The sequence below is a fragment of the Chiloscyllium plagiosum genome, unplaced genomic scaffold (assembly GCF_037043375.1).
Source record: "Chiloscyllium plagiosum isolate Xiang-an unplaced genomic scaffold, Cpla_swu_hap1 HiC_scaffold_9, whole genome shotgun sequence".
Taxonomy (NCBI): Eukaryota; Metazoa; Chordata; class Chondrichthyes; order Orectolobiformes; family Hemiscylliidae; genus Chiloscyllium; species Chiloscyllium plagiosum.
In genome coordinates, this window is record NW_028270147.1 from 66,895,123 (window position 1) to 66,918,966 (window position 23,844).

The 23,844-nt window shown below is 39.4% G+C and overlaps 1 protein-coding gene across 1 annotated transcript in view; it reads left to right on the forward strand.

The window, feature by feature from the left end:
- nmnat2 (nicotinamide nucleotide adenylyltransferase 2) overlaps positions 1-23,467 on the forward strand; it is a 259,268-nt gene extending 235,801 nt beyond the window's left edge. The window contains exons 6-11 of the mRNA XM_043699527.2: positions 8,019-8,099; positions 12,577-12,621; positions 13,423-13,499; positions 14,473-14,574; positions 17,041-17,108; positions 18,934-23,467. Coding sequence (XP_043555462.1) covers positions 8,019-8,099; positions 12,577-12,621; positions 13,423-13,499; positions 14,473-14,574; positions 17,041-17,108; positions 18,934-19,036 — 476 coding nt within the window. The 3' untranslated portion in view covers positions 19,037-23,467. The remainder of the gene's footprint in view (positions 1-8,018; positions 8,100-12,576; positions 12,622-13,422; positions 13,500-14,472; positions 14,575-17,040; positions 17,109-18,933) is intronic.
- Positions 23,468-23,844: the final 377 nt, after the last annotated feature.

Below are 23,844 nucleotides of genomic sequence, written 5' to 3' on the forward strand. Positions count from 1 at the left end.
ACTGAGCCAATGTGTCACCTTTCAGACACGGTTTTTAGAACCCGAGGGTATTGGTGCTGTGGAATTCTCCTCGTTTATCTCTTAGAACGGATACAGCTCTAAATCTCCACATTTCTAATCCCCATGCACCAGGCCCTATTATCATACAGCCTGCCATTACACACTACTTTTTGTTAGTCACTAACCGTTTCCATTATTCACCCTCCCAGCCAGATCGTTATCGACGCCTTTGACTGTCCAACTGTTTTTCTCTCTGTTTGGGCTCTATCCCTAACTATGGTTTACTCTTTACCCCCACCCCAGACTCTATCTTCTGCATCTTCTGGACTTGAAATGCCCATCAGCCATGATTAAATGGCAGAGTAGACTCGATGGGCCGAATGGCCTTACTTCAGTTAGGTGTAACTTCAGTTTCTCTCAGAAAAATAGAGCTTGTTCAGAGCAATTAAGGAATTAAGTTACCTCTGTGAAAGGGTATCATTTGTGAACTTTCCACACCAGGAAAGTCTGTATTGCTGAGAAAATCTAAGATTACGGCTATGTAAATATTCCAGGGGAAAAGACCTCACAGCTCAAAGAATCGAAACTGAGAGGAAATCGTAAAGTCAAAACCTACAGAGTTGATAAGAAAATAATTTCTCCGGTTTTTGAGTAACTGTGAATTGATGGTGTTGGGGAGTAGATAGGACTTTGTTTTGATGTACATTTTGAAATCTTTCAAATTCTGTTGTTTTCAGTTGCTTCATTCTATTTTATTTCTATTTCTTTTGTGTAATAAACTTCAGTTCTATAGAGGCATAGAGCACCGAAACAGACCCTTCGGTCCAACTCGTCCATCTCGACCATAATCCCAAACTAAACTAATCCCACTTCCTACTCCTGGTCCATATCCCTCCCAACCTTTCCTATTTATATACTTATCTAAGAGTCTTTTAAATGTTGTAACTGTGCCCCCATTCACTACTTCCTCAGGAACTTCATTCCACACACGAACCACCCTCTATGCAAAAGGTTTGCCCCTCATACCTTTTTTAAATCTCTCTCCTCTCACCTTAAAATTATGACCCTCATGTCTTGCAATCCTCCTTCCTAGGGAAGAGACCCTACCATTAATCCTATTTATAGCCCTCATGATTTTATAAAACCTTGAGAAGATCACCTCTCAACCTCCTACGCTCCAGTGGAAAAAGTCCCAGCCTATCCAGTGTTTCTTTATAACTCAAACCTTCCATACTTGGCAACATTCTAGTAAATCTCTTCTGAACCCTCTCCAGTTTAATAACATCCTTGCTATAACTGGGTGACCAGAACTGGACACAGTTCTCCAGAAGAGATCTCACCAATATCCTGTCCAACCTCAATATGACTTCCCAACTCCTGTACTCAAATGTCTACAGCCTGGTGTGCTCATGTTTCAATGAAAGTGCCATTTTTAAAAAAACATGACCAATTAAGACAGTTTCACTATTGGATCTGATATGTCCAGTATTACCATCAGCTGGGATTATAATAATGGTTTTATTTGAAGAACTGATCTAGTTTTAAGATTGATCATGATCCTGATAGTTTGCTTCTATGGCTGATGGATGCACAAATATTAGGTGGTTACCAAAAGAATCAGGGGTGAGCTTTCTCTTCAGACAGGAGGTGGTTAAAAGATTATTAATCACAAAGCACTTGTGAACCATAGCCCATAAAAATCTTTAAAGAGATCATTGGTTGGAAATGAAGAATATTAAAGGAGAACGGAAGAAGCAGGAGAGTGAAATTGGATCGGGGCTGAGGTGGAAACACACCTGATGGACCAAATGGCCACATCTGAGCTGGAATACTTCATGATCCTGTGAATAGCAACTACCTGACTTGTAGTTCCAGGATTCTGGTCTCAGCTACTGCAGTCCATTCTGAGCTTTGATTGCCATCATAAAAGGACATACCTTCTCAGTGACTGTGTGGTGCTTGCATCTTCTTCGTGAGGAAATGTAATCTACTGGAAAAGAGCAAGTTGCCAATGTGTGCTCTAGGTGGCACTCTAACCATGTCTATCCAGTCCTTAGAAATCTCTGTTTCCCAAATTAGGCCCGATATTTGAGGCAATGTTGTTCTGTTGAGCAAAGAAACAAATCACATCAAGCCTTTTTTATTACTTGTTTTCCACCTACAAATTTTATTTCTGCATTTTCTTTTGCAGTAAACTTTTGCAAGTACAGGTTTCTGCATCATCGATCTGGCGAAGCATAGGTTAATTCAACTATGGGAATCACTACCTTCACATAGAGAGGTTTAATGTGCTCTCATATATTTGTAGTCATGCTATTTTAGTGCAAGGTTAATGCATTAATTTTAAAAGGTTTAACAGCGCTGTCAAAATATTATATGCAAGAATGTAGCCTGCATGTGAACTCTGATTGGAACTTCCACCCATTCGTGTCAGATTCAGCGCATGGAAGTGATTGTAATTTCTTTCCTCTACGCGGAGTTCTGGACAGCAGTCATCCAAAGCTGCATTTATATAGCAGGCACAGTTTTAGAATGCAGGGGTATGGGTGAAGTGGAATTCTCCTTGTTCATATTTTGGTGCATATACAGCACTATACATTTCTAACTTTATTTTCTGGACTCTAGATGTTAGCCAAATGGGAATTTCTATAAAGACTAAGAAGGTGATGAGGGAGTGCAGGTCATTGGTGGGGATGGGTCAGTGAGGGGGGATGAAGAAACTTTTCACTAGTCTAAACAGGTGGATGGAGTTACACAGCTTGCCCTGGTCTAAAATAGTAAATACCCGTATTTCCAGAGGTAATACTTTTAATTGCTATCTTTGAGTAGGAAATAACCTGTTTTAGTGTGTTTTTAACTCTCTGAAGGAATCTGAAATAACTCCACAGAGGCTGGTATCCCCTCACCAAGTCACCTATGTTTACAGGTGGAGAGTCCTTGACACTGATCCAGCTCTCGGTGTGAGCAGGATGTCTGACACTCCTGTTTATGTCTGTCAGCCAGGGCTCCCTGATTGAGGCTGTTAATCTGGTCCAATCAGGGAATTCATATCCTATGAGGTCCACCTGGCCAACCTCATTGCAACCACTACAATATCCACTTATCCATTTATCCATATCCCTGCTATAACACACATTTCATCAGTGCGAATTGACTATAATGCAATTGATGAATTGGGGACATTGTTTGGATAAAGCAAACTTTTGACTGGATATACTGATTTTCTAGTAGCGATATTCTACAGCGCAATTTTCTATAGCATTAGGTTGCGGCGGAACACGACTGTCATGTTCCAGCAGACTGGCCTGCACGTGATACTTTTGCCTGTATCAGGGTGCAGAGTATCTAAACTACAAAACTAGTGTCTCAACCAACCTCGTCCGCCTCCCACAGGAGAAAACAACGAACGTTGGAACATGTGTGACAAGTGCAATGGATTGAGATTCTACACCATCATCACCTTGTGTATATGGCCCACTCTTTTTCCATGCCCCATATTTTCCTGTCTACTTTAATGTTGTTAGGCTTAGGTTATTTTTTCTCAATCATGACAGCTGCTCAGATGGTTCAGTTCAGAAATACGTTGGCATAAATTTATTCTGAACTGTAATCTAAAGCAGGCAGTAATGAATCATTCCATTTTACATGCGTCCACTCAATTTTGTTTTCCACTGAGTACAGAATACAATTCACAATTGCTTGTTATATTATTATCACAAGTTTTCTCTGTGCCCCACACTGTTCTGTATCATGCATACCAGTAATTCCTGAGATTTGATGTGTGTTTGATCTGAGGGCAAGGGAAGGAAAGACAAGTATACAATCATTCTCTGTGCTGCTGGGTTTGGGCCTAGCATAGTTAGAATAGCCTGCCAACAATGTGCAGGCTTGTGTATGAAAATTGGTTCCTTGTCCAAAGTTCTGTGACCCAATATTGAGCACACATCAGCAACTTCAATACTACCAAAGGAGAAGACTGCTTCCTCAAGTAACCCAAGTTGTGGTCCACATAGGCAACAACGACATAGGTAGGAAATGAGATGGGGAATTAAGGCAGAAATTCAGGGAGCTAGGGAGGAAGCTTAGAACTAGAACAAACAGAGCTGTCATGTCTGGTTTGTTGCCTGTGCCAGGTGCTAGTGAGGCAAGGGATAGGGAGAGAGAGGAATTGAACACGTGGCTACAGGAATGATGCAGGAGGGAAGGTTTTGGATTCCTCGATAATTGGGCTGTTTCTGGGGTAGATGGGACCCCTACAAACAGGATGGTCTCCACTTGAACCAGAGGGGTACCAATATCCTGGAGGGGGAGATTTGCTTATGCTCTTTGGGTGGGTTTAAACTAATACAGCAGAGGGATGGGAACCTTAATTGTAGTTCGAGTATACAGGAGGTTGAGAGTAATGAGGTCAGAAATAAGGTTTCACGATTGCAAGAAGGCACCGGCAAGCAAGAAGTTAGTTTGAAGTGTGTCACTTTAATGCCAGAAGCATCCAGAAGAAGGTGGGTGAGCTTGCAGCGTGGATTGGTACCTGGGATTTTGATATTGTGGCCATTTAGTAGTCCTGGGTAGAGCCAGGTCAGGAATGGTTGTTGCAGGTTCCAGGATTTAGATGTTTTAGGAAGAACAGAGAAGATGGTAAAAAAAGGGTGGGTGCAGGGGAGAGTGAGAGGGGGGTTAGGGCAGAGGTTGGGGAAGGTCTGGCATTGTTAGTCAAGGACAGTATTACTGTGGCAGAGAAAACATTTGTGGACTCATCTACTGAGCTGGTATGAGCTGAGTTAAGGAACAGCAAAGGAGAGGTTACCCTGTTGGGAGTTTTCTGTGGGTCTCCAAATAGTTCCAGAGATGTAGCGGATAGGATAGCAAAGATGATCTTCGATAGGAGCGAGAGTGACAGGGTAGTTGTTATGGGGTCTTTAACTTTCCAAATATTGACTGGGAATACTTTAGTTCAAGTACTTTAGATGGATCAGTTTTTGTTCAATATGTGCAGGAGGGTTTCCCGAAACTGTATGTAGACAGGCCAACAAGGGGCGAGGCCACTTTAGATTTGGTACTGGATAATGAACCCAGCCAGGTGTTAGATTTGCAGATAGGTGAGCACTTTGGTGATAGTGACCATAATTTGGTTATAGTTGCTTTAGTGATGGAAAGGGATAGGCATTTCCCACAGAGCAAGAGCAAGAGCTGGGGGAAAGGCAATTACAGTGCGATTAGGCAAGAGTTAGGATGTATGCATTTGGAAAGGAAACTGCAGGGGATGGTCACAATTGAAATGTGGAGCTTATTCAAGAAACAGCTACTGCTTGTCTTTGATAAGTATGCACTGGACTGGCAGGGGGGAAGTTGATGAGCGTGGGACCCGTGGATTACGAAGGAAGTTGAAGCTCTTGTCAAGTGGAAGAGGAAGGCTTATGTGAGGATGAGACATGAAGGCTCAGTTAGGGCACTTGAGAGTTACAAGTTAGCCAGGAAAGACTGATAGAGAGAGCTAAGAAGAACCAGAAGGGGACATGAGAAGTTGTTGGCATATAGGATCAAGGAAAACTCTAAAGCTTTCTATAGGTATATCAGGAATAAAAGAATGACTAGAGTAAGATTAGGGCCAATCAAGCCTAGTAGTGGGAAGTTGTGTGTGGAGTCAGAAGAGATAGGGTGTTGTCGAGGAGAATACTGAGTTATAGGCTAATAGACTAGATGGGATTGAGGTGCATGTTAGCAATTCTGGAAAGTGTGAAAATAGAAGTCCCCTGGGCTGGATGGGATTTGTCCTAGGACTTTCTGGGAAGCCAGGGAGGAGATTGCTGAGCCTTTGGCTTTATGTCGTCATTGTCTACAGAAATAGTGCCAGAAAACTGGAGGGTAGCAAATATTGTTCCCTTGTTCAAGGAGGGGAGTAGAGACAACCCTGGTAATTATAAACTAGTGACCCTTACTTTGATTCTGGGTAAAGTGTTGGAGAGGGTTATAAGAGGTAGAATTTATAATCATCTAGAAAGGAATAAGTTGATTAGGGATAATCAACACGGTTTTGTGAAGGGTGGGTTGTGCCTCACAAACCTTATTGAGTTCTTTGAGAAGATGACCAAACAGCTGGATGAGAGTAAAAATGTGGTATATATGGATTGCAGTAAGGCATTTGATAAGGTTTCCCGCGGTAGGCTATTGCACAAAATATGGAGGCATGGGATTGAGGGTGATTAAACGGTTTAGATCAGAATTTGGCAAGCTGAAAGAAGATAGAGGGTGGTGGTTGATGGGAAATGTTCATCCTGAATTTCAGTTACTAGTGATGTACTACAAGGATCTGTTTTGGTCCACTGCTGTTTTCATTTTTATAAATGTCCTGGATGAGGACATAGGAGATGGGTTAGTAAATTTGCAGATGACACTAAGATCGGTAGAGTTATGGATAGTGATGAGGGATGTTGTAGGTTACCGATGGACATAGATTAGCTACAGAGCTAGACTGAGAGATCGCAAATGGAGTTTAATGCAGAAGAGTGTGAGATGATTCACTTTGGAAGGAGTAACAGGAATGCAGAGTACTGGGCTCATGGTAAGATACTTGGTAGTGTAGATGAGCAGAGAGATCTCTGTGTCCATGTACATAGATCCTTGAAAGTTGTCACCAGGTTGATAGGGTTGTTAAGAAGGCATACAGTGTGTTAGCTGTTATTGGTAGAGAGTTTGGGTTTCGGAACCACGAGGTCATGTTGCAGCTGTACAAAACTCTGGTGCGGCTGCATTTGGAGTATTGCATGCAATTCTGGTCACTGCATTACAGAAAGAATGTTGAAGCTTTGGAAAGGGTTCAGAGGAGCTTGACTAGGATGTTGCTGGTGTGGAAGGAAGGCATTACAAGGAAAGGCTGAGGGACTTGAGGCTGTTTTCATAAGAGAGGAGAAGGTTGAGAGGTGATTCAATTGAGACATATCAAATAATCAGAGGGTTAGATAGGGTGGACAGTGAGAGCCTTTTTCCTTTGATGGTGATGGCTAGCATGAGGGGACATAGCTTTAAATTGAGGGGTGATAGATATAGGACAGATGTCAGAGGTAGTTTCTTTACTCAGAGAGTAGTCGGGGCATGGAATGCACTGCCTGCAACAATAGTAGACTCGCCAACTTTAAGGGCATTTAAATAGTCATTGGATAGGCATATGGACAAGAATGGAATAGATGGGCTTCAGATTGGTTCCAAAGGTCGGTGCAACATTGAGGGCTAAAGGGCCTGTACTGCACTGTAATGTTCTATGTTCTATGCTTTACCTTTGTAAATAAAATACAGTCGATTCTGACATAACGTGATAGTTTCATTCTTGTGCAATCTCGTATTATAGAAAATCGTGTTATAGCCAATGCAGGTAAGGAAAGTTTGTATTCTACAAATGATGGTCTAAATTCTTCAATCATTTTAAAGCCAGTTTGTGTTGAAGAAACATGCATTATAGCAGAAACACCTGCATTTCACATCATGGTAAAAGGAAAATAATTTCCAATATGTTTAGAGGTGATACATGCTTCCTGAAATGACTACTGTCTAGGTGCTCGACAGGACAGAAATCCTTCCCAAGTTGACCACACCTGCTATTTCTGAATAACAGAAACAAAAATGACTCTCGTGAGAAAATGTATTCTTTATTGAAGGCAAATTAGGTTAATATTTGTAGGAAGAATTTATTTGAAGTGGTCTCCATTAAACAGGAAGAGTTTGGTACTAATGTGTCAAACCAAGCTCTGTAAACCTGTTGGAAAATTGCGTCGTTTGTTTGTTTCCTGTTTTTGGGGCAGCCTTTGGACCTGTTGGTTACCTATCCAACAGAACTGCCTACATTTCATGTGGTGGATGTAAGAGCCTAAAAAGACTTTAGCAGTCTTCAGTACACACAAGGAGTTTAATAAATAGATACTTATTCTCTTCTGGGTCTGGTCTCTATTTTATTAATCTACAGCAACTGAACTGCCTCGTACTTGTTAGTTTCTCACCTGTTTCCATTTGGGTTTATTTTGCAGTTCGAATATTGGGGAAGGTCAGCGAAAGTCTGGGAAAAATCTGCTGTGTTCGTCCACACGTTGAACGTTTCACCTTTGTGGGTAAGACCATTTCCTCTTTGTGGTGGAATTGACTCTTTCCAAAAGCTGTACTTCCACAATACGAAATGATTTTGTGTACACTATTAAAAATCCCTCTTAAAGAATCTACATTATTGTAGCACCATTAGAAAACCAGGAGCACTCAACATGCTAACAACTGAGCAGTTACAACAATAAAAGGCAAGGCCACAATTTATTGGTTCATGTTTGTGGCCACAGAGCTTTGTCAAGGAACGTGTATAAGTGTCAGAAATGTAATGACCATATTACCAGTCTGTACGGATGGGGCAGAGAGCACGGACTGCCAACTGTAGTATGCAACAGTATCATGATGTGGATCTAGGTGCCTATGATACCATGAATGCCACCTCTTTTTCACATTTTCTTAACGTTTTCTATGGGGATGTCTGCGAGTTGTGGTCCAGGGTTTATTATTTCCAATGGGAAAACAGAATGTGGTCGTGGGCCGGAATCCTCCTGATTCCGCAGAGGTGGGCTTGCAGCTGGGACCGGAGGAATGTGGAACCGAGAGAATCAGGTTGTGAGGCCGATGTGCTCCTGACCCTAATTGATTTTGTTGGAGGCAGGTCAATATTGCCTAACCACTCAGTGGTGTTTGTTGGCCATTTCTCAGCCGTTAGGGTTAGGGTTGGGATTAGGGTTATCTGCTTCCTGAAACTTGAGCAGCTTTCCACTGAGCTTGACAGCACTATTCAGGGTTGAAGAAGGGTTACACCCGAAACATTGACTTCTCCACCTCTTGATGCTGCCTGACTGCTATATTCTTCCAACCTCCTGCTTGTCTACCTTGGATTCCAACAGCTGCAGTGTTTTTTTTTCTCTTATGAAGTCAAACATAGGCCAGGTGAGGATGGCAGGTTCCTTCCCTCAAGTGAACCAGTTGGGTTTTTCCAAGAATCAACAACGGTCTCATAGGCATAATTAGACTCTTAATACTTAGTTGAGTTCAAATTCCACCATTTGCCATGGCAGGTTTTGAACCCGTGTCCCCAGAACATTACCTGAATTAGCAGCCCAGCAATATTACCACTGGGCCTCCAAAAAGATTGTGCACACAGGCAGGATTCTCAGTCCTCAGGGGTCAGGATTTACCAGTCGGAGAATGTTTCCATAGGTGGTAAAATTCTGAGCTTGGAGTACATTTTGCTAAATGCAACATAAGTTCATTTCTGGCAGGCCACAGAAGTTTGTCCACAGATCCTGGCACGGATAAAACACCTTAAGTTTGATAACTTCTGATATGTTACTCCTTCAGCTCTGCCAACCTGTTTTGGATGGTAATGTTGTATATGCAGCACATTTCCCATAAAAATCAATCACTTCCCATAACTCCATCCCAGCTGAGTGATTACACTGTGTGAGTGATTATCTCAAAGCAAGTAGCAACTAATCAGAATTCCAGGTAAATGAAACATGAAAATGAAAGGCAAATATAAAATTTGTGGCCATGATTGTACATGTTGCATCTCCATAACTACAAAGAAGCACATTCTATGTATCACTGTGGAAAGTCCCACACACAGCCTGGCAATATCTTGAACTTCTCTATGGACAACGCTACACATATCAGCAAAGGTTGAATTCTGCTCATTCACTGAACGATTGCCATGGAGATGATTCAACATTATAAAATAAGGCAATTGAGAGTATGGCAGATGCAAGTTAAAGGACTGGCATTGAATGCAGAGATATGCTGTTGGCCTTTCGACTGAGATTTCTATTAAAATGCAAGCAGCTGGACAATTTACAATTGATGCAGTGATTCTTTGTGCTCAGGCCACCAAATTTGTTTGCTGCAGTTTGGCATTCCCAGAAAGAATATCAATACTGTTTCTTCAAAAACAAAGGCAATCCTGTTTTCTCACTGTGGAATATAATATTACTAAATGTTATTGGAATTAATCCATATTACCTTTTGGCTACTGGGTTTATGAAGCTCACCCTCATCTGGGGATTATAAAATTACATCTTGATATCATTAATAATGACTCCAAAATCTCTAGATACATTCCAATCTTACACTTTCACAAATAGAGTAAAATAGAACATGAAACCATCAAAGGTCAAATTCTAGTAGTCTTATCATTAAGGTTATAACTTATCCAGTTCTTTTTTTCCAATTCGTAGTTCTAAGAATACACAAGTTCAGAGAGCTGCAGGCAGTCATACGAAACACTGAAACTCAAAACACTGTGAATGCTAGAGATCTGAAATCAAAGCAAAATGCTGGAAATACTCAGCAGCTCTGGTTGCATCTGAGAAGAGAGGAAGAGTTTTTGGACAGAATCTTTGATCTTAGACTGTATGGTCATGTCAGTAGATTGAGAATCCGTTTGATCGAGGAGTCTGATTTGCCAAGGCTGTTCACCGGAGTTATCATTCCACCTCGGGGTTCTCTGACCAATTTGGAAAGATGGGTGGGATGGTGCACATTCTGTCATTAAGGGGGCATGGCGTGGGTTACGTGAGTTCACCACACCACCATTTCTTTTCATCCTTTCAAAGGATTTGGCCATCACAGACAAGGTCTGCATTTATTGTTCGCCTGAGAATGTGGTGGTGAACTGTGTGCTTTGAATTATCATGATCAGCTTTGGCACAGGAACACCCACAATGCTGTTGGGAAGGCAATTCCAGGATCTTGACCTAGTAACAGTGTAGGAACGGCAATATAGTTCCAAGGCAGGATGATATGTGACTTTGGGGTAACTTGCAGTATCCCTTGCATTTGCTGCCAATTTGCATTAGATATTGTTGGTTTGGAAGGTGCTGTCAAAAGAGGTTTGCTGAGTTGATACTATGCATCTTATGTGTGGTTCACACTGCTAATGAAGGTTTATGTTGTGCTAATGTTTACTTTTCCCAAGAACTACAATGTCAACTGCAATACAGAGGCAACCTGATATGTTATATACGATCAATATATTGTGGAATCTAAAGTAAAGCAGAACTTTCTGGAGAAACTCAGCATGTCTGGCAGCATCCATGGAGAGAAAGCAGAATTGGTGTTTTGGGTCTAGTGACCTTTCATCAGAACTTCTATTTTATTTTATTTTATTTTATTTATTTTAGTGTTGCTGAAACAGACAATGCCGATGGCAATCTGAGAAAACAGTATCAACATTAAGGAGTTCTAAAAGTGGTCTGTCCATATGACACCAGTGAAAGATTTATGGACCAATACCCATTCTTGGCATTGTATGTGGAATAGGCAAAAGTGAGGACTGCAGATGCTGGAAACCAGAGTTTAGATCAGAGTGGTGCTGGAAAAGCAAAGTTGCCTGGTTTGGAGGGTATTAGCTGTGAAGAGAAATTGGGCAAACTTGGTTTGTTTGCATGTGGAATAGTGCTTGGCAATTGAGAACTTGCTGTTAAGTTCTTCCAGAGTAGGACTCCTGTGTGGGCATTTCTTTAGTGAAATATTTAGTCACTTTACATCTAAAGAGACACATAGAGTGCTGACTTTCTTTAGAACACAAGCACCAATCTGTGTGATACTCAACTTTGTAAATGTGTTGTTTTGTACCGGGACATCCAGTGCCACTTACACTGAACGTAAATATAGAACTGTGTTTTCTAGCATTTTGGCCTGTACTTCATTCTAGAATCCCATTGAGGCTGTTCTGGGACTCTTGTAAACTGCCATTTTCTAAATTGGACACAGCTTTCTTTCTTAAGAGAGAGAGTGTGCATGTACTCCTAACTGTTCACCCATTGTGGTTGCTGTGCTTCAGCTCAGCTTCAATCCTGATTGTTAGGTGTGAACTTCAGCTCTGAACTCAGACACATGAGGATGACAGCTAAGAAAATAACTTCTCACTATTACTACTGTTGTCATCTCCTTTTTAGCATTCGGTATCAACTTGCTGTGACTAGTTTTTAGTGTCCACTCGCTGCCACGATGATGTAATGTAATTTTCGATATGTTACTACATGAAAACACAGAGGCACAGGTTCTTATTGAGACAGATAATCTGGGATGCTTAGTAACAATTGTGTCATTAAAATAACATTTCAGACATATTCATATTCTGGTTACAAGCTTATTCATATTAATGTTACATGATGTATCTTGTTGACTGGCTGACTAATCGACTAGCTATTTGGTTAGCTATCCAACTGGCTGGCTACTAACTGTCTGACTCTATTGACCTTTCATGCTCGGCCATCACATGCCATGTTACCGTCTCAAAGAGTATTATCTTTCTGGGATCTGTGCAATAGTACAACACAACTGCACGGTCTTAGTCTCACAGCCAGCTGTAGGTAGGTAAGCCCAGGAGACTTGCAAGAGATCATTTAACTGCATGGAGATTGTTCTTCCAGTTACTGTGGAGCGAGTTCATTGCTGCAAAACAAATCATAAACCCAACTTCTATTCAACCAGATATTGCTCTACACAAACAACAGACTGTGGAGAAATTTTTAACAGCTATTAATTTTGTCTTTATTATAGATGAGAATGCAAATTTGGGTACTGCCATGAGATATGAAGAGATTGGTGAGTGGAATAATTTCTTGTGACATGTCTATTGTAGACTTGAGTTTGTTGAGATTTAGCCCGTGAAATGTTGTATAGATTTGATTTTAACCATCGTGAGAATGATATTTAGGGAGACAGTAGCTCGATATTGCATTGTCCTGAAATCACTTTGCATTGTACGTCCATAGACAGTAAGTTATCAATTACATAAGGCAGCATCATTACCATTTGAGATGGTGTGTAATGCTATGATGGAGGTTTTGGCTGCTATATTGAAAATAGGCAAGATTTCAATATGAGCATGCACATAAGCAGTTTTGATTATGTAAGTGGAACTGGTCCTTCCCTTTTGGCCATGAATTGAGTGACTCTCAGGACAAACCATTATAGTAATAATGGAGGACTTTAATTATCCAAATATAGACTGGAATGCTGGTAGTGTAAGGGGCAAGCATTCCTAAATTGGGTTTTGCAGTATTTCCCATACCAGTATGTCTCCTATCTAAGAAGAAAAGATGCAATGTTGGATCTAGTTCTTGGAAATAAAGTAGACAAAACAAAAACCAAATGTAGTCATAAAATAGTTAAATTAAGTGCAATCCTATCTTTGCATTGGAGCTCTCTCTCCAATGCACTGTTTACCAGTCATGATGCTGTAAAGACAGAGGTGTACATTGGGCAGGAGGATTTTGTAGATAGACTATTGTTGTCATCACTGTTTTATCTGATTGTTATTATTTATTTGTCACATCTTACTATTTGGACAAGTCCTTTCCATCAAGTAACACTTAACTTGATATTTATCTCCCAATCATGCAGAGCTCCGCATCTTATTACTGTGTGGCAGTGACTTGCTGGAATCTTTCTGTATCCCAGGTCTGTGGAATGAGGAAGATGTAAGTATCTTCACCAGTTACAGTCAGTTTCACTTTGTCTGTTTATAAAGGGGAAATGGTTACATTGTTGCCGACATCCAAGATAAGTTTTTGCATTTTTTGCTGGAAAAATCTGTTACAGAATAAAACTAGAATGATTATACTCAAAGGATGGAATTTTCTGTTCTCTAGTTGTTGCTTGAGTAGTGATGAGAAAGGTGGGAAACACAGTAAAACTGAAAAATAAAATGAACATTTTTTGATGTCAAGGAAAGTTTTCCCTACTTTCCCTTCAAGCCTTAAATGACAACTTCAAAAACTCCCCATTGAGGAGTGACCCAAAACCCAACGATTTATTTATTAATGTGCATTGACAGCGTACTGGAGGATGTGGGGTAGCTGGGTAAGAATGGTGGTATCAATTACTGAAGCAAAGAGCAAATGTTCATCTGAAAAAAGTTGCTGTAAGCCATGGCAGGCCAGGCATTGTGAATCTCACATGACAAAATAACACTTGAATTGGAAGTGAGAAAATTCCACTTGATCTAAAAGAAACAAGTAAAACTTCTACTTTTCTGAAGGAAACTCTCTGTCCTGCACCTTGCTGTCAGTCCATCTGGGTTAGTGTCAGAAACTTTCCCTATGGGAAACCTTGGGTGTGAGCCTTCATCGTACCATTCAGATGTACATCGTTTCTCCTTGGGTAACTTTCTCCCAAAATCACTGCGTTTATTGAAAACTGCTCGATGTCTTGCGGTTCTTTAAACTTGATTTTATTCAATTGTATAAGTAGGTGTTTAATCATGAAAAATGGGAGTGAGTTTCTTAAAATCATTTTGAAATCAGATCTGTTTACTTCATATCTCAAGTGACGAACTCTAGTCATGTAACCGACAGTGTTAACTAATTACTCCATAGCTACACAAAAAGCAGTTTTCACACTCCCTGGAGTGATGTGGATCATTATTACTGTAATTGTGATGTATTTTTCTAGATGGAAATGATTGTGGGTGATTTCGGAATAGTGGTTGTCCCTCGTGACAATGTAGATACAGACAGGATCATGAACCAGTCGTCATTGCTTCGCAAGTACAAGGTCAGTGCTTGCCATGTTACATAGTGAGAAGATTTTCACCAATTATTGTTAGCTTTATTTTCTGAATGGTTTATAAAAATATTTCATTATGAATTGATCTAGTGTGTAGTATGACATGTCATTTCCTTAAAGGTGCTGAATGAACAGAGATCAGATGACAGTAAATAAGGCCAACTCCCTCAATGAGTTAAACAAAGTGGAGCAGGTCCTAATTGTTTTTTTTTTGAGAAACACAGCATTTGTTACATTGGAAGTGTTCTTATTTTTATTATTTTGTTAGTTATCATAGCATGGTGCAACTAAAGGCAATTTCTAATAGGGTCAGTTTCACAGCAATTTGATCATTATACCTGAGAGATGAGATGTCTTCATCCCCATGGGATTTGATTGGCCAGGATTGCCAAAGATGTCCGAGGTGTATACTTCCGGCTGCAGTATGTTCAAATCCATGAGGAAAGCCATCAATACCCTTATCTACAAACAGAAGGGGTAAAGAGAAGGAAATTAGAAATTGGCTGAAAGTGAACTACAAAATTGTGTTCCTGGTCATTGCCATTTGGGTCAAGTTTGCTCATTCACCCTGAGCAGACCTATGCTGTACTCAGCAGTAAGGTCTCTGACAGGGATATGATTGCCTGTGTGCGACAGTGGGTGGACACTGCCCTCCTCAGCTTGGACCAGTGGAAGGCATTTGACAAAATATCCCACACTTGACATGATGCCCTCTCCAAAATGGGATTTGGATAGGGAATCACAATTTTATCCAACTATTGTCCAACGCAAACATCATTAGTACAATTTCATTTGAAGGATTGGGACCTGAAAGCTTTTCAATCAAATCCAGAGTTAGGCAGGGCTGTCTTTTTCTCCCCTATCCTATACATATGTTAAATAAAATCCTTTGCCAAATCTGTCAGGATGGATACAGGTAATAGATTGCAACAATCCCAGGTGTGGAAGTACTCAGTTGAAAGCTTTCCTCCACATGGATGCCATTATGGTCAGACCTGCTGAGCCTGATAAACATCTATAATCAACTCGAGCAGGCCTTGGGATCCCCAGTAAACTGAGGCAAGAGCAAGGCCATATTCTTTGGGAGCTGGGACAATGGATTATTTGTCTCTTACAAGTAAATGCTGGGGACATGGCTCAGAGGGACACATCAAAGCTTGGGGCAGCTGCCACAGATATACAGTGGGCATACGTTACTGTCTGAGGTCTTTCAGGCATACTACATCAAGGGGCTGGTAACTGTAAAACCTTTTGGATAATGTACCTACAAAGAATGTACCATGTGCAAATCAGGCTTGTCAACATTGTACTGAGGTACCTAAGTGTGGAACATGGAATATAAGAATAAGTTTATTTCTATTTCACTTTCATTAATTTCCAAATTGAAATGTTTTGGCCTTGGATTGTTTGAAGTGTGTATTGTAAATATTAAGACTGTAACAATTGTTTTGAGTGAGACATTCTGTATGGAGACAAGTTAAATTCTGTATTTGGAATGTATTTATTTTACAAATTTTATGAATAATTTGTACTTTTGGAAAAAGGTCAACATTTGCACCTTCGTACCCAAAGACTATAAATGTTTGTTTAATAGAATAAAAAATTATCCAATCGTATGCAGGAACTGCTGCCAGCTGGCAATGTATGAGGGCAAATTGTAGGCCTTTCAGAACAGAATATTTGAGGCTCCTTCCTTCTCTACTCTGCTCCACAGCACTAAATGTAACAGCTTCTTTTATTATTAATGTTACTTGAAAAATGTTTGAAACCACTTTGTAGTTACCACAGGAAAGCAAACCTAAGTTGGTACAGCCATATAAAGATTGAACATTTTTATTCAAAACATATACCCAAAAGAAAAGATCATATTAAATTTGGACCTGGCATTTAATTATACAAGATAAATTTTGTAAAATAATGCAGACCCTTTAACAGCAGGATATAGATAGTGTAGAAGACTTCGAAGTTCTGATTTGGTTTGCTCCACTTCCTGTTGATCCTGTAGCTAAGAGTTAAAATTATTCAATATGTCGGACTTGCTCTACTTTGTCTGAATCATGTGCTACAGCCCAAAACCTCAGAAGAGCATGAGCATTTCCTCTCTCAGATCAGCCATTATTCCCCACTTTCTACATATGTAGGGTCTTCAGCCAACTTATATAAAACTTTGTTCTGTTGAGTTGTCTGTTATTGGAATTGAATTGAGAATTAAACTTCACATTAACTTTTAGGGATGTGAATAGGGATTGCAGGATGGATTCAAATCAAGGACCTAGAATTGCAAGTGTAGATGCTTTAACGCCATCATAAGAAGTGACCTCTTATTGCTGTCACAACTGTAGCAATAATAACAGACTTATAAATTCATGGGCAGTTTCTTAGGTTAGAACTTGATTTGTACTTGATTTGAGTGTATAGCTATTTATCATAATTCATATTTTTTTCCTTAAACAGGATAACATCCTTGCTGTAAAGGATGACACTAATCATCCCATGTCTGTTGTGAGTTCTACCAAGAGTAGGTATGTAACCTTCTTGCATCTAGATAGTGACCACTAATTTTTATTTGAAAAGAATACACAAGGCTTGCTGATCTGTACAAACTAATAATTCTCAGTCTAGAACGTGTTTGATTAGATTAGATTACTTAGTGTGGAAACAGGTCCAACAAGTCCACACCGACCCGCCACCCACCCATACATTTCCCCCTTCACCTAACACTACGGGCAATTTAGCATGGCCAATTCACCTGACCTGCACATCTTTGGACTGTGGGAGGAAACCGGAGCACTCTGAGGAAACCCATGCAGACACGGGGAGAATGTGCAAACTCCACACAGACAGTTGCCTGAGGCGGGAATTGAACCCAGGTCTCTGGCACTGTAAGGTAGCAGTGCCGTTCACGGTGTTACCTTGTGTTTATTCCAGAAACACTAACTGGGTTAAGGAAGGGAAAGCAATCCATACTTTCTAATCTTTATTGTTATCCAATGAGTTCTGCGACAATGATGGATTAAGATGAAGTGCAGTACTCCATGCAAACCACTAGGCAGTGAACAAACAACCAGCCACTGAACGCAGAACTGAAATCTGCACGCTGGAGTGGGAGAGCTGTGGGTACTAGCTGGCATTGCACCCCTTCATTCACATTGTATCAGAGTTCCAACACACTGTTCACTGCTGCCAAATGATGCAGTCCAGTATCCAAAAATGTATGTTTCGTAAAGTAGGTTAATAAATAACTCTCTACTTAACTGGATAATCATTTTCATAGTGCACAGCAAGCTTGGTTTAGTTATATGTTTCTTAGTGAATTTCAAAAAAAGGGGATTCACAGTATTGCACTATTGTGAAGACATTATACTGAAGGGTTTTAAATTTAATTCCAACATTTATAGAATCTTTCAGGTGATGAGGACATATTTTGACTTTTCTATTTGCTTTAATGGAAAGGTATGAAAGGGATTACCAAATCATTGTCACTTATTTTACAGTTGCAAAAAATCACAGAACCAGCTCATGCTGTACTTTAAGGGGAGCTTGATTAGTTATATTCTATTGAGACTGTAACATAACCGCTGAACTGAAGTCTGATTATCAGTTAATGTCTGTGTAGAAGAGGCCAAGTTGCATAATCTGGCCTTTATTTATTTATCAGTGGGACTGAGTGTCATAGGCAAGTTCACTGCCTCAGGTCCTGGTTGCAGCTTGTTTTGAATTTGACACTCTAAAAGGGGCAAAACAAAATATAGACCACAAAGAGTTAAGTGCTTTTCTAACAACATTCTGCTTTGCACTACAGCCTCAACTCCCTCCCACCCTGTCTCTCTCCCCAGATATTGGCTATTTTCTTGGCTATACTTATTGGGCCTACAGTAGTGGGTAGGTTCCCCCACTCCACCTGTTTATAGATGAAGTAGATCCTTGCTAATGTGACAGAACCTGAAAGTACAATGGGTCACACAAAGCACTCTTCAGGTTCGATCTGTCAGCTCTAGTATCCAAATATGGGAGAGATCATAAAGCCTTTGCCTCGGATTGGAAAGGAGCTTGGGGAGGCAGAGTCAATATCTTTCAGTACATCACGGTACAGTATTAGATGTAAACCTTAAGATAATATGGATTTATAGCTCAATCACTGTTTACTATCTGGAGGTAACATCCCTACAGTGGAACAGAAAGCAAATAAATGGCTGAGAGGGATTTAGTCTCCCTTCCATTTTATTCCAACTTTCAGATTCATGAAAGACAGCAAAACAACTTCAAGTAGGTGAACAGGTTAAACAACAAAACAATTTTGCTGCACTGGTGTATCGAAATCCGATATTTCTCTTTGCATCTTGACAGATTGGCTTTACAGCATGGTGATGGCCACGTGGTGGAATATTTGAATCAGCCTGTTATTGATTACATCCTGCAAAATCAGCTCTACATCAAGACGTCTGGATAAAACTCTCCAGCAAGAACCAGAAAGAACAGCTTACAGTTTCCTTCTCAGTAAAACTGTACTACTGCTCTACTGCTTATATATACAGAGCTTCTATTGTCTGCCATTCCCACTGTACAATAAGAGTAGAAGCTCTACTGACAGAATGCACTGTATGAACTGCACAGAACTTCTCGCTGTCCACTCGTGTCTCTTTCTCTGTGCTGCCCTCTAAGTGACACTTATGCTGACCTTCCTATTATCACAGAATACCAAGCGTCAGTATAACTATTTCCATTTTTTTTTATTAGAGGTAGAATCATGTACGTTTCTTCATAGGATATTCCTAACCTTGCTGTGCTGCTTGCAACTTTAACACAACTAGGTCACTTACTCTCTCTGGATGAGTGATTCAGGATTTACAGATAGTAGCATGCTTAGTTCAAAGAATTGCTTCAATGCCTCTGTGTTTAATAAATGTGGTAAGCTCAAAAAGTCAATTGTTTTCTCTACAGGAGCAATGTAAGAATTTGATGGTACTGCAGGTATTCTTGACATTTCACAAAATGCATAATGTCTAAAATAGTCATCAATGTCTTGATATAGCTGGGAAAAAATAAGTTTGCATGAAAGTTCTGCTTGGAGATGGATCATCACACTTGGCCTTCTTTTATCCAATTGCATCACAGCAGCTCGCAGAAATAAAAGAAAAATTGAGTAGAACTTCAATATTTATAAATAATACAATTTTTATTGCTTGGGCCTCATCAGCAATTTCACAGAAACTTCAAATAGAATTAGTGTGGAATTCAGCATCAAACAGTCTGTTTAAAATCGCACTGTGACTTAATTCATTTCTATGCAGCAGTAGAAAGCACAATAGAACGATCGAATTGTGTGCATAAATCAGACTGTTTGTTCTCTATAATATACTGCATCATTGAGTAAATAGTTTTGAAATAAACATGTTGTTATAATATTGCAGCCACAAAAGCCTTCAACAAACTTAGAGAATAACATGGTACTCACATAAGCAATCTGCCCATTTAAACAATAGTAAATGATAATTAATAGTCAAATGTTGAAACAGAGAAACTTAAGTCCTTTATAGTGGATGATATTCCTTGACAATATTAGTTTCATTTTAAGATTATTGGAACCTTGTCTCAAACTTCTCCCATCTCTGTTCCCATAGGCTGTATAACTAACTCAAATTGGTGTAATGTTTTCTTATAATACCTGAGTAACATTGAGCATTGACTCACATTTTGCTCCAAGGATTTGACTTTCATCCATCTTTATGGAACACACGGATTAGTTTTATAAAAGATAATTATTTTTTAATTGACAGCTGAGTTGATATGTTGTCACTATACTGTACAACCTGAGAACAACCTGAGTATTTGTCTGTTAACATTGTTCTCAAAGTCCTTTAAACTTCCACGCAGAAGGACATCCACAGGTAATTTTGTTTTTCTTTTTTTATGTTTGTGTTCTGTAACTTCAGGAAACATTTTAATTATCCTTGGTCTCAGTAATGTTAAATTGTATTCTTTGACTAATATTTTTGAGTATTGGTTCAGCTTCATTTTTCACTTAGACCAGGTCTAACTTGGAAGACTGATGATTGATCCTACAAATACTTCTACAAAAAGAAATAAAGCACTCAGGGAAGAAGAATATGTGGTCCTTCAGATAGTTTTCACTGGTCACTTGTCAGACTGCTCTTCAGCTCAGTCTGAAAGGTTAGTTCCTCTTCCCTCAGTGGTCCATTTCTATAATCACTGCTAGTGCATGGTTTCAAAGCAGTCAAATGTATATCTATAGGTCCCAAAGCCAAAGAGCAGAACATCAAATAAATATTATAGTACTCTTCAAATTAATTAGAGTTCATGTTGGTGACAAAGCTGATCCTGACTGGCTTCATGTATCAATGTTTTACCTCAGCCATATCTCGACCTAACAGAAGAGAAACTGTTTTTAAACAGTTGAATTCTGACTGTTAAACTCTAAAGATCCAATCAGGTGATAAAGCTCCATGTTAACTAATTGGTTTTCACTGACCCTCTTTCATTCACTCATTTTTACATGCTGCTTTGTTTATTTGCAATCGGTACAGATTCTTGTCAAAAATACCTGCTGCTTCTGTTAAGATTGCACAATATGTTAGACATATTCCTTAATGTACAGTATGTGACTGATCTCTGTTCATTGTTGTCCAGTGTCCAACCACTAGTAGTTTACCCTGTAATGTTGCACGCTCGTCTGTATGCACAGATACTAGGTAGATGTCATGAAAAATTCTATATCACCATCCCGGTGTTTTCATTTTATTGTCATTCAAGAATAGTGAAAATTAGACGTGAGGTGTGTTGTCAGTTTCAAAGCTATATATGATTTAAGTGCATGTTTCCTGGGTTCTCCAGCTAGTTGCTACTTTTATGAAAATAACTTGTATAACAATATGGTCTATCTGCTCTAGCCCAATTGGCTGCGATGCATATCATGAATTACATATTTACTTTAAGAAGCAAACTCTAACATGTCAACTTGAAATCCTGCATTTATGGTAGTCCCAGTGAAATTTACATCAGTTTATTGAACCACTGTCATTCTTTGGGTGTGTCTTTCTTTCTAACACGAATGCAAAACCTAAGTACCATAGCCCCACCTCTCATACTTTGTTCCCAATTGCTTGAAGTGTGTCTATGTTTCTAACTTTTACCATGTCAGAAAGTGAACTCCAGTTTTATATTTGTCTTTTTTTTAATATAAGCCTGAGATTCTAATCAAGAAGTTAATATTCTTCTAAGTGAACTGAAGGAAGTGACTAGCAGTGTTAATCAATGCTGCTATAGGATGCCAAATTTGTTCCTTGAGGAAATGATGCACAATGAAGTTAGTTTAGTCAGGTGATGAAGCCACAAATCAGATAAGCTGCTACAGCATCCTGGCCTGTGATTAATCTTTACTCACCTACACACGCAGCCAAACATGTTCTCAGAAATTGATCAAAGCACTTCCACGTATTAAATAACTGATTCAAAATTGTAGTAACAACTCATGAGAGAAACCCACTTGCACCTCCCAGGCCGCAGCTCTAGTGGTCATTCAGTGGTCAGTGTATGCATTTATTATCACTTTTTAAAGGTAGAATAAAAATCACATCTGAATTAAACTTTAAACTTTTCAACTGTGCATCTGACATTTGTGATATTCCCCACAATGTATTGATGTGGTTAAAGTATATGTAGGTGTAAATTACTGTGAGAAAATGAGCATCCAATAGATTATTCAGTGAAGCTTCCATTGTACAGGTGTGCCCGTGTCACTCCTACATTGAAAAGGTTGTTTTCCAATACACACTGGCTAAAAGCTAACCATTTCCTTAGATTTGATTCTGGAAGGCATGTGTGTAAGCACACAACACTTACCTCCTATTATCACTTGTGTGTCACCTTGGTGCAGTGTGTACTACAGGTAAAAGGGCAGAAGACATTAGAAAATGTTATTGAAGGTCATCTTTTGAATTTTTGGCAAATGGTGAATTGAATGCATTTTGATTGGATGTCATTGGTGAAAAGAGCTCTGAGTGAGACAGCAAATATTGTATTCTTTTGAACTAAGATAGGACGAATCACATTCTTTATCCAAAAGTTGATTGTGACATACCCAAATATCAGAATAGGCTGTATTGCTGTGTTGTATTTCAAAGATATTGAGCCTCGAGTTTCATTTAAGTTTTGTTGAAGTTTCACTATTGCTCCCATCATGTTATGGGCACACAAATGCATGTCCCACAGGCCGTTTTAGAATGAAGTTTATTCTCTTGAACCCTATTTAAATCTTTTGTAGATAGTCTAATCATGTGGCAACTTTTATGAAGGAGACATAATTGAGATTATTAGGGCAGAGAGCCAAATAAGTATCTTTGTCCAAAACAAAATGGCTGAGATGACATTTATGCTGCATGACTGAGAGTGCTGTGCACTGATATTGTGAACTATAATTGAACTAAAACAGCTGACTGTTACATTGCATGATATTTTCCTTTCTGTTCTCTTCTGATGGAGAGCCTTACCCAGCCACAAACCATAACTTTTTGATCTCCTCGGAATATCAGCCCATTCTATAGCAATCAATTACTTCAGTCCGTTGACCTATCAGGTCATTTGCAAATTGCCATCTAGATGTCTTAGTGAGAAGATATGCACTAACCACTAAGTGACCCCTTATCTGTAACTTTATGTATCTGAACATATAATTAATTTCCAAATGTTCCTATTTCAGTGTATTTAGTGTTCAAATTAAATTTCTCACTGGCTTTAGCAGGTTTAAAACTATTGGTATTTAAAATGATGTAATGAATTTAATAGTCAAGAATCAAATATTCTGTTTTGTGTATCATAAACTTTCAAATTATTTCTTAAAAATTGCTAATAAAATTACTTGCTGAAAAATGTGACTCCACTGGTCATTACCAAATATTGTTACATGTGTATTATGACCTGAAAAGTGAATGCTTGAAACATGGAAGTTGGGCCCAATGGTTGTTGTCAGTTAACAGGATAGAATTGAGAATGGTGGGCTAATTTGAACCTGAAGGTGAGTTCCAGATAGGAAATGGGATGGGGTTTGTTAAGATGAGACCAGATAAACTTGCAATGTTTAAATATTTTTCTTCTGGTCAGTTGAAGAACCTGTCTGGCTTGAGACCTTTTCCACAAGGTCTCAGTTAAGGAGATTGGAAAGGTCTGGTGGTGAGGATCGGATTGTTGAGGGAAATTGAGTACAATGAAAAGTTCTTCCAATCGCAAGAGTTCCAGATTATT